Consider the following 13,608-nt stretch of genomic DNA (forward strand, 5'->3'; position numbering starts at 1 on the left):
ACTATATACACATCACTATGGAGCATCCTGAGATCTGGGGGCGGCCATTACACTATATACACATCACTATGGAGCATCCTGAGATCTGGGGGCGGGCGGCCATTACACTATATACACATCACTATGGAGCATCCTGAGATCTGGGGGGGGGGGGGGGGGGGCGGCCATTATACTATATACACATCACTATGGAGCATCCTGAGATCTGGGGGCGGCCATTACACTATATACACATCACTATGGAGCATCCTGAGATCTGGGGGCGGCCATTACACTATATACACATCACTATGGAGCATCCTGAGATCTGGGGGCGGGCGGCCATTACACTATATACACATCACTATGGAGCATCCTGAGATCTGGGGGCGGGCGGCCATTACACTATATACACATCACTATGGAGCATCCTGAGATCTGGGGGCGGGCGGCCAGTACACTATATACACATCACTATGGAGCCATCCTGAGATCTGGGGGCGGCCATTACACTATATACACATCACTATGGAGCATCCTGAGATCTGGGGGCGGCCATTACACTATATACACATCACTATGGAGCATCCTGAGATCTGGGGGCGGGCGGCCATTACACTATATACACATCACTATGGAGCATCCTGAAGATCTGGGGGCGGGCGGCCATTACACTATATACACATCACTATGGAGCCATCCTGAGATCTGGGGGCGGCCATTACACTATATACACATCACTATGGAGCATCCTGAGATCTGGGGGCGGCCATTACACTATATACACATCACTATGGAGCCATCCTGAGATCTGGGGGCGGCCATTACACTATATACACATCACTATGGAGCATCCTGAGATCTGGGGGCGGCCATTACACTATATACACATCACTATGGAGCATCCTGAGATCTGGGGGCGGGCGGCCATTACACTATATACACATCACTATGGAGCCATCCTGAGATCTGGGGGCGGGCGGCCATTACACTATATATACATCACTATGGAGCATCCTGAGATCTGGGGGCGGCCATTACACTATATACACATCACTATGGAGCATCCTGAGATCTGGGGGCGGGCGGCCATTACACTATATACACATCACTATGGAGCATCCTGAGATCTGGGGGCGGCCATTACACTATATACACATCACTATGGAGCCATCCTGAGATCTGGGGGCGGGCGGCCATTACACTATATACACATCACTATGGAGCATCCTGAGATCTGGGGGCGGGCGGCCATTACACTATATACACATCACTATGGAGCATCCTGAGATCTGGGGGCGGCCATTACACTATATACACATCACTATGGAGCATCCTGAGATCTGGGGGCGGGCGGCCATTACACTATATACACATCACTATGGAGCATCCTGAGATCTGGGGGCGGCCATTACACTATATACACATCACTATGGAGCCATCCTGAGATCTGGGGGTGGGCGGCCATTACACTATATACACATCACTATGGAGCATCCTGAGATCTGGGGGCGGGCGGCCATTACACTATATACACATCACTATGGAGCATCCTGAGATCTGGGGGCAGGCGGCCATTACACTATATACACATCACTATGGAGCATCCGGAGATCTGGGGGCGGGCGGCCATTACACTATATACACATCACTATGGAGCATCCTGAGATCTGGGGGCGGGCGGCCATTACACTATATACATATCACTATGGAGCATCCTGAGATCTGGGGGCGGCCATTACACTATATACACATCACTATGGAGCATCCTGAGATCTGGGGGCGGCCATTACACTATATACATATCACTATGGAGCATCCTGAGATCTGGGGGCGGCCATTACACTATATACACATCACTATGGAGCCATCCTGAGATCTGGGGGCGGGCGGCCATTACACTATATACACATCACTATGGAGCCATCCTGAGATCTGGGGGGCGGCCATTACACTATATACACATCACTATGGAGCATCCTGAGATCTGGGGGCGGCCATTACACTATATACACATCACTATGGAGCCATCCTGAGATCTGGGGGCGGCCATTACACTATATACACATCACTATGGAGCATCCTGAGATCTGGGGGCGGCCATTACACTATATACACATCACTATGGAGCATCCTGAGATCTGGGGGCGGGCGGCCATTACACTATATACACATCACTATGGAGCCATCCTGAGATCTGGGGGCGGGCGGCCATTACACTATATACACATCACTATGGAGCATCCTGAGATCTGGGGGCGGCCATTACACTATATACACATCACTATGGAGCATCCTGAGGTCTGGGGGCGGCCATTACACTATATACACATCACTATGGAGCATCCTGAGGTCTGGGGGCGGGCGGCCATTACACTATATACACATCACTATGGAGCCATCCTGAGATCTGGGGGCAGCCATTACACTATATACACATCACTATGGAGCATCCTGAGATCTGGGGGCGGGCGGCCATTACACTATATACACATCACTATGGAGCATCCTGAGATCTGGGGGCTAGCGGCCATTACACTATATACACATCACTATGGAGCATCCTGAGATCTGGGGGCGGCCATTACACTATATACACATCACTATGGAGCATCCTGAGATCTGGGGGCGGGCGGCCATTACACTATATACACATCACTATGGAGCATCCTGAGATCTGGGGGCGGGCGGCCATTACACTATATACACATCACTATGGAGCCATCCTGAGATCTGGGGGCGGGCGGCCATTACACTATATACACATCACTATGGAGCATCCTGAGATCTGGGGGCGGCCATTACACTATATACACATCACTATGGAGCATCCTGAGGTCTGGGGGCGGCCATTACACTATATACACATCACTATGGAGCATCCTGAGATCTGGGGGCGGCCATTACACTATATACACATCACTATGGAGCATCCTGAGGTCTGGGGGCGGCCATTACACTATATACACATCACTATGGAGCATCCTGAGATCTGGGGGCGGCCATTACACTATATACACATCACTATGGAGCATCCTGAGATCTGGGGGCGGCCATTACACTATATACACATCACTATGGAGCCATCCTGAGATCTGGGGGCGGGCGGCCATTACACTATATACACATCACTATGGAGCATCCTGAGATCTGGGGGCGGCCATTACACTATATACACATCACTATGGAGCATCCTGAGATCTGGGGGCGGCCATTACACTATATACACATCACTATGGAGCCATCCTGAGATCTGGGGGCGGGCGGCCATTACACTATATACACATCACTATGGAGCATCCTGAGATCTGGGGGGCGGCCATTACACTATATACACATCACTATGGAGCATCCTGAGATCTGGGGGCGGGCGGCCATTACACTATATACACATCACTATGGAGCCATCCTGAGATCTGGGGGCGGCCATTACACTATATACACATCACTATGGAGCATCCTGAGATCTGGGGGCGGCCATTACACTATATACACATCACTATGGAGCATCCTGAGATCTGGGGGGCAGGCGGCCATTACACTATATACACATCACTATGGAGCATCCGAGATCTGGGGGCGGGGCGGCCATTACACTATATACACATCACTATGGAGCCATCCTGAGATCTGGGGGCGGCCATTACACTATATACACATCACTATGGAGCATCCTGAGATCTGGGGGCGGCCATTACACTATATACACATCACTATGGAGCATCCTGAGATCTGGGGGCGGGCCCATTACACTATATACACATCACTATGGAGCATCCTGAGATCTGGGGGCGGGCGGCCATTACACTATATACACATCACTATGGAGCATCCTGAGATCTGGGGGCGGGCGGCCATTACACTATATACACATCACTATGGAGCATCCTGAGATCTGGGGGCGGGCGGCCATTACACTATATACACATCACTATGGAGCATCCTGAGGATCTGGGGGGCGGCCATTACACTATATACACATCACTATGGAGCATCCTGAGATCTGGGGGGGGCGGCCATTACACTATATACACATCACTATGGAGCATCCTGAGATCTGGGGGCGGCCATTACACTATATACACATCACTATGGAGCCATCCTGAGATCTGGGGGCGGGCGGCCATTACACTATATACACATCACTATGGAGCATCCTGAGATCTGGGGGCGGCGGCCATTACACTATATACACATCACTATGGAGCATCCTGAGATCTGGGGGCGGCGGCATTACACTATATACACATCACTATGGAGCATCCTGAGATCTGGGGGGCGGGCGGCCATTACACTATATACACATCACTATGGAGCATCCTGAGATCTGGGGGCGGCCATTACACTATATACACATCACTATGGAGCATCCTGAGATCTGGGGGCGGGCGGGCCATTACACTATATACACATCACTATGGAGCATCCTGAGATCTGGGGGCGGGCGGCCATTACACTATATACACATCACTATGGAGCATCCTGAGATCTGGGGGCGGGCGGCCATTACACTATATACACATCACTATGGAGCATCCTGAGATCTGGGGGCGGGCGGCCATTACACTATATACACATCACTATGGAGCATCCTGAGATCTGGGGGCGGGCGGCCATTACACTATATACACATCACTATGGAGCATCCTGAGATATGGGGCGGCGGGCCATTACACTATATACACATCACTATGGAGCATCCTGAGATCTGGGGGGCGTGCCATTACACTATATACACATCACTATGGAGCCATCTGAGATCTGGGGGCGGGCGGCCATTACTATATATACACATCACTTATGGAGCCATCCTGAGATCTGGGGGCGGCCATTACACTATATACCACATCACTATGGAGCATCCTGAGATCTGGGGCGGGCGGCCATTACACTATATACACATCACTATTGGAGCATCCTGAGATCTGGGGGGCGGGGCCATTACACTATATACACATCACTATGGAGCCATCCTGAGATCTGGGGGCGGCCATTACACTATATACACATCACTATGGAGCATCCTGAGATCTGGGGGCGGGCGGCCAGTACACTATATACACATCACTATGGGAGCATCCTGAGATCTGGGGGCGGCGGCCATTACACCTATATACACATCACTATGGAGCAATCCTGAGATCTGGGGCGGCGGCCATTACACTATATACACATCACTATGGAGCATCCTGAGATCTGGGGGCGGGCGGCCATTACACTATATACACATCACTATGGAGCATCCTGAGATCTGGGGGCGGGCGGCCATTACACTATATATACATCACTATGGAGCATCCTGAGATCTGGGGGCGGCCATTACACTATATACACATCACTATGGAGCCATCCTGAGGTCTGGGGGCGGCCATTACACTATATACACATCACTATGGAGCATCCTGAGATCTGGGGGCGGCCATTACACTATATACACATCACTATGGAGCATCCTGAGGTCTGGGGGCGGGCGGCCATTACACTATATACACATCACTATGGAGCATCCTGAGATCTGGGGGCGGCCATTACACTATATACACATCACTATGGAGCATCCTGAGGTCTGGGGGCGGGCGGCCATTACACTATATACACATCACTATGGAGCATCCTGAGGTCTGGGGGCGGGCGGCCATTACACTATATACACATCACTATGGAGCATCCTGAGATCTGGGGGCGGCCATTACACTATATACACATCACTATGGAGCCATCCTGAGATCTGGGGGCGGCCATTACACTATATACACATCACTATGGAGCCATCCTGAGATCTGGGGGCGGGCGGCCATTACACTATATACACATCACTATGGAGCATCCTGAGATCTGGGGGCGGGCGGCCATTACACTATATACACATCACTATGGAGCATCCGGAGATCTGGGGGCGGCCATTACACTATATACACATCACTATGGAGCATCCTGAGATCTGGGGGCGGGCGGCCATTACACTATATACACATCACTATGGAGCATCCTGAGATCTGGGGGCCGGCCATTACACTATATACACATCACTATGGAGCATCCTGAGATCTGGGGGCGGGCGGCCATTACACTATATACACATCACTATGGAGCATCCTGAGATCTGGGGCGGGCGGCCATTACACTATATACACATCACTATGGAGCATCCTGAGATCTGGGGGCGGCCATTACACTATATACACATCACTATGGAGCATCCTGAGATCGGGGGCGGCGGCCATTACACTATATACACATCACTATGGAGCCATCCTGAGATCTGGGGGCGGCCATTACACTATATACACATCACTATGGAGCATCCTGAGATCTGGGGCAGGCGGCCATTACACTATATACACATCACTATGGAGCATCCTGAGGTCTGGGGGCGGCCATTACACTATATAACATCACTATGGAGCATCCTGAGATCTGGGGCGGGCGGCCATTACACTATATACACATCACTATGGAGCATCCTGAGATCTGGGGGCGGCCAATTACACTATATACACATCACTATGGAGCATCCTGAGATCTGGGGGCGGCCATTACACTATATATACATCACTATGGAGCATCCTGAGATCTGGGGGCGGGCGGCCATTACACTATATACACATCACTATGGAGCATCCTGAGATCTGGGGCGGCCATTACACTATATACACATCACTATGGAGCATCCTGAGATCTGGGGGCGGCGGCCATTACACTATATACACATCACTATGGAGCATCCTGAGATCTGGGGGCGGGCGGCCATTACACTATATACACATCACTATGGAGCATCCTGAGATCTGAGGGGGGGGCGGCCATTATACTATATACACATCACTATGGAGCATCCTGAGATCTGGGGGCGGCCATTACACTATATACACATCACTATGGAGCATCCTGAGATCTGGGGGCGGCCATTACACTATATACACATCACTATGGAGCATCCTGAGATCTGGGGGCGGGCGGCCATTACACTATATACACATCACTATGGAGCATCCTGAGATCTGGGGGCGGCCATTACACTATATACACATCACTATGGAGCATCCTGAGATCTGGGGGCGGCGGCCATTACACTATATACACATCACTATGGAGCATCCTGAGATCTGGGGCGGGCGGCCATTACACTATATACACATCACTATGGAGCATCCTGAGATCTGGGGGCGGCCATTACACTATATACACATCACTATGGAGCCATCCTGAGGATCTGGGGGCGGGCGGCATTACACTATATACACATCACTATGGAGCATCCTGAGATCTGGGGGGCGGCCATTACACTATATACACATCACTATGGAGCATCCTGAGATCTGGGGGCGGGCGGCCATTACACTATATACACATCACTATGGAGCATCCTGAGATCTGGGGGCGGCCATTACACTATATACACATCACTATGGAGCATCCTGAGATCTGGGGGCGGGCGGCCATTACACTATATACACATCACTATGGAGCATCCTGAGATCTGGGGGCGGGCGGCCATTACACTATATACACATCACTATGGAGCATCCTGAGATCTGGGGCGGGCGGCCATTACACTATATACACATCACTATGGAGCATCCTGAGATCTGGGGGCGGCCATTACACTATATACACATCACTATGGAGCATCCTGAGATCTGGGGGCGGGCGGCCATTACACTATATACACATCACTATGGAGCATCCTGAGATCTGGGGGCGGGCGGCCATTACACTATATACACATCACTATGGAGCATCCTGAGATCTGGGGCGGCCATTACACTATATACACATCACTATGGAGCATCCTGAGATCTGGGGGCGGCCATTACACTATATACACATCACTATGGAGCATCCTGAGATCTGGGGGGGGGGGGGCGGCCATTACACTATATACACATCACTATGGAGCCATCCTGAGATCTGGGGGCGGGCGGCCATTACACTATATACACATCACTATGGAGCATCCTGAGATCTGGGGGCGGCCATTACACTATATACACATCACTATGGAGCCATCCTGAGATCTGGGGGGCGGGCGGCCATTACACTATATACACATCACTATGGAGCATCCTGAGATCTGGGGGCGGGCGGCCATTACACTATATACACATCACTATGGAGCATCCTGAGATCTGGGGGCGGGCGGCCATTACACTATATACACATCACTATGGAGCATCCTGAGATCTGGGGCGGGCGGCCATTACACTATATACACATCACTATGGAGCCATCCTGAGATCTGGGGGCGGGCGGCCATTACACTATATACACATCACTATGGAGCCATCCTGAGATCTGGGGGCGGCCATTACACTATATACACATCACTATGGAGCCATCCTGAGATCTGGGGGGCGGCCATTACACTATATACACATCACTATGGAGCATCCTGAGATCTGGGGGCGGGCGGCCATTACACTATATACACATCACTATGGAGCATCCTGAGATCTGGGGGCGGGCGGCCATTACACTATATACACATCACTATGGAGCATCCTGAGATCTGGGGGCGGGCGGCCATTACACTATATACACATCACTATGGAGCATCCTGAGATCTGGGGGCAGGCCATTACACTATATACACATCACTATGGAGCCATCCTGAGATCTGCGGGCGGCCATTACACTATATACACATCACTATGGAGCATCCTGAGATCTGGGGGGCGGCCATTACACTATATACACATCACTATGGAGCATCCTGAGATCTGGGGGCGGGCGGCCATTACACTATATATACATCACTATGGAGCATCCTGAGATCTGGGGGCGGGCGGCCATTACACTATATACACATCACTATGGAGCATCCTGAGATCTGGGGGCGGCCATTACACTATATACACATCACTATGGAGCATCCTGAGATCTGGGGGCGGGCGGCCATTACACTATATACACATCACTATGGAGCCATCCTGAGATCTGGGGGCGACCATTACACTATATACACATCACTATGGAGCATCCTGAGATCTGGGGGCGACCATTACACTATATACACATCACTATGGAGCATCCTGAGATCTGGGGGCGGCCATTACACTATATACACATCACTATGGAGCATCCTGAGATCTGGGGGGGGGGGCGGCCATTACACTATATACACATCACTATGGAGCCATCCTGAGGTCTGGGGGCGGCCATTACACTATATACACATCACTATGGAGCATCCTGAGATCTGGGGGCGGCCATTACACTATATACACATCACTATGGAGCATCCTGAGATCTGGGGGCGGGCGGCCATTACACTATATACACATCACTATGGAGCATCCTGAGATCTGGGGGCGGGCGGCCATTACACTATATACACATCACTATGGAGCATCCTGAGATCTGGGGGCGGCCATTACACTATATACACATCACTATGGAGCATCCTGAGATCTGGGGCGGCCATTACACTATATACACATCACTATGGAGCATCCTGAGATCTGGGGGCGGCCATTACACTATATACACATCACTATGGAGCATCCTGAGATCTGGGGGCGGGCGGCCATTACACTATATACACATCACTATGGAGCATCCTGAGATCTGGGGGCGGGCGGCCATTACACTATATACACATCACTATGGAGCCATCCTGAGGTCTGGGGGCGGGCGGCCATTACACTATATACACATCACTATGGAGCATCCTGAGATCTGGGGGCGGCCATTACACTATATACACATCACTATGGAGCATCCTGAGATCTGGGGCGGCCATTACACTATATACACATCACTATGGAGCATCCTGAGATCTGGGGGCGGGCGGCCATTACACTATATACACATCACTATGGAGCATCCTGAGATCTGGGGGGCGGGCGGCCATTACACTATATACACATCACTATGGATGCATCCTGAGATCTGGGGGCGGGCGGCCATTACACTATATACACATCACTATGGAGCCATCCTGAGATCTGGGGGCGGCCATTACACTATATACACATCACTATGGAGCATCCTGAGATCTGGGGGCGGCCATTACACTATATACACATCACTATGGAGCATCCTGAGATCTGGGGGCGGCCATTACACTATATACACATCACTATGGAGCCATCCTGAGATCTGGGGGCGGGCGGGCCATTACACTATATACACATCACTATGGAGCATCCTGTGATCTGGGGGCGGCCATTACACTATATACACATCACTATGGAGCATCCTGAGATCTGGGGGCGGGCGGCCATTACACTATATACACATCACTATGGAGCATCCTGAGATCTGGGGGCGGCCATTACACTATATACACATCACTATGGAGCCATCCTGAGATCTGGGGGCGGGCGGCCATTACACTATATACACATCACTATGGAGCATCCTGAGATCTGGGGGCGGCCATTACACTATATACACATCACTATGGAGCATCCTGAGATCTGGGGGCGGGCGGCCATTACACTATATACACATCACTATGGAGCATCCTGAGATCTGGGGGCGGGCGGCCATTACACTATATACACATCACTATGGAGCATCCTGAGATCTGGGGGCGGCCATTACACTATATACACATCACTATGGAGCATCCTGAGATCTGGGGGCGGCCATTACACTATATACACATCACTATGGAGCATCCTGAGATCTGGGGGCGGGCGGCCATTACACTATATACACATCACTATGGAGAATCCTGAGATCTGGGGGCGGGCGGCCATTACACTATATACACATCACTATGGAGCATCCTGAGATCTGGGGGCGGCCATTACACTATATACACATCACTATGGAGCATCCTGAGATCTGGGGGCGGCCATTACACTATATACACATCACTATGGAGCATCCTGAGATCTGGGGGGGGGGGCGGCCATTACACTATATACACATCACTATGGAGCATCCTGAGATCTGGGGGCGGCCATTACACTATATACACATCACTATGGAGCCATCCTGAGGTCTGGGGGCGGCCATTACACTATATATACATCACTATGGAGCCATCCTGAGATCTGGGGGCGGCCATTACACTATATACACATCACTATGGAGCATCCTGAGATCTGGGGGCGGGCGGCCATTACACTATATACACATCACTATGGAGCCATCCTGAGATCTGGGGGCGGCCATTACACTATATACACATCACTATGGAGCCATCCTGAGATCTGGGGGCGGGCGGCCATTACACTATATACACATCACTATGGAGCCATCCTGAGATCTGGGGGCGGGCGGCCATTATACTATATACACATCACTATGGAGCATCCTGAGATCTGGGGGCGGCCATTACACTATATACACATCACTATGGAGCATCCTGAGATCTGGGGGCGGCCATTACACTATATACACATCACTATGGAGCCATCCTGAGATCTGGGGGGGGGGCGGCCATTATACTATATACACATCACTATGGAGCATCCTGAGATCTGGGGGCGGGCGGCCATTACACTATATACACATCACTATGGAGCATCCTGAGATCTGGGGGCGGCCATTACACTATATACACATCACTATGGAGCATCCTGAGATCTGGGGGCGGCCATTACACTATATACACATCACTATGGAGCATCCTGAGGTCTGGGGGCGGCCATTACACTATATACACATCACTATGGAGCCATCCTGAGATCTGGGGGCGGGCGGCCATTACACTATATACACATCACTATGGAGCATCCTGAGATCTGGGGGCGGCCATTACACTATATACACATCACTATGGAGCATCCTGAGATCTGGGGGCGGCCATTACACTATATACACATCACTATGGAGCATCCTGAGATCTGGGGGCGGCCATTACACTATATACACATCACTATGGAGCATCCTGAGATCTGGGGGCGGGCGGCCATTACACTATATACACATCACTATGGAGCTGTACTGAGATCTGGGGGCGGCCATTACACTATATACACATCACTATGGAGCTGTACTGAAAAATAATAATGATGAAACGCACTTTAATCCTAACAGAAAATCCCTGTAAGGACTCTGAAGACGACATCATATTATCTACTAACTGTAAGATAGAAGATGAAGATATCACAGAGCAGAGTACAGGAGACTGTCACCATATTGCTGATGTCCATCCAGGATCTGACAGGACTGGGCTATCATATCCTCACCCATCACACATGGTCACCACAGGGACAGGTCTATCATATCATCCTCCTCCTCCTCCTCAGCCATCACACATGGTCACCACAGAGAGAGGACCGGAAGGAGGGATACGGTTTCAGTGTGATGGATGTGGAAAACACTTTATAATACCTTCACTTATCTTGATGCCGTATTCATGTCCACCCAGCAGGAAAGGTTATACAGATAAATCAAATCCTGTTACACGTGAGAGAAGTTACACAACATATTCATGTAAAGAATGCGGGAAATGCTTAACAAGTAAACCAAGCCTTGTTATACATATGAGAACTCACACAGGAGAAAAGCCTTTTCCTTGTTCAGAATGTGGGAAATGCTTTATGGATAAGTCGAGCCTCGTTAAACATCAGAGAATTCACACTGGGGAGAAGCCGTATTCCTGTTCAGAATGTGGGAAAAGTTTTATTACTAAAGCCAAACTTAGGGATCATCAAAGAACGCATACTGGGGAAAAGCCATTTGCCTGTTCAGAATGCGAGAAAGGGTTTATACAGAAATCAGAACTTATAAGACATAAAAGAATTCACACAGGAGAGAAGCCTTTTAAATGTTCTGAATGTGAGAAGAGTTATATCCATAAACAGGATCTTGTTAGACACCAGAGAGTTCACACGGGAGAGAGGTTTTCATGCTCAGTGTGTGGGAAAAGTTTTCAAGAGAAATCAAACCTTAGTAAACATGAGCGAAGTCACACAAGAGAGAAGCCATATTCCTGTTCAGAATGTGGGAATTGTTACATGTATAAATCAGAACTTGTTAGACATGAGAGAAGTCACACAGGAGAAAAGCCTTATTCATGTCCAGAGTGTGAAAAAAGTTTTGTGGATAAACCGAGTCTTATTATACATCAGAAAATTCACACAGGAGAAAAGCCATATTCGTGTTCAGAATGTAAGAAATGTTTTGTGGATAAATCGAGTCTTGTTAAACATCAAAGAATTCACACAGGAAAGAAGCTGTACTCGTGTTCAGTGTGTGGGAAAGGTTTTATTTCAAACAAGAAACTTAGGGATCATCAGAAGACTCATACGGAAAAGGCAAAGAGGTGAATTGTGGGAAAAGACTGATGGAGAGAGTCTGTTTTCTTAGAGGATATAGAAACATTTCTTATTTCTATTCCTGCTCTATTCTTTCATTTTCTCGATAGGTCTTTATTAAATATTTTGCTTCCTCTTTTTCTTCTTTAGTTTTTATTGTCTTGGTTAGATTTGTCTTCACTCACAGAGGAACAGATGGAACCTTCTGGGGGGAAAACCGGACAGGCAATAAAACCCCTCCATAATGGACAGATCTGGGGGGAATTCTATGAGAACCAGTGAGCTCCGCCTCTTTAAGGGTACAAACACACACACCGTATACGCAGCAGATCTGCAGCAGATGGTGCAGATTTGATGCTGTATTAAGTTATTTAGATCTAATCTGCTGCGTATCACTGCAGAAAATACGCTG

The 13,608-nt window shown here is 49.7% G+C and overlaps 1 protein-coding gene across 1 annotated transcript in view; it reads left to right on the forward strand.

Annotated features, from left to right (window-relative positions):
- LOC138794571 (zinc finger protein 436-like) overlaps positions 1-13,335 on the forward strand; it is a 39,047-nt gene extending 25,712 nt beyond the window's left edge. Inside the window, exon 5 of the mRNA XM_069973325.1 lies at positions 11,974-13,335. Within this exon, the coding sequence (XP_069829426.1) occupies positions 11,974-13,208 (1,235 nt within the window). The 3' untranslated portion in view covers positions 13,209-13,335. The remainder of the gene's footprint in view (positions 1-11,973) is intronic.
- The last annotated feature ends 273 nt before the right edge of the window (positions 13,336-13,608 follow it).

The sequence above is a fragment of the Dendropsophus ebraccatus genome, chromosome 6 (genome assembly GCF_027789765.1).
Source record: "Dendropsophus ebraccatus isolate aDenEbr1 chromosome 6, aDenEbr1.pat, whole genome shotgun sequence".
Lineage (NCBI taxonomy): Eukaryota > Metazoa > Chordata > Amphibia > Anura > Hylidae > Dendropsophus > Dendropsophus ebraccatus.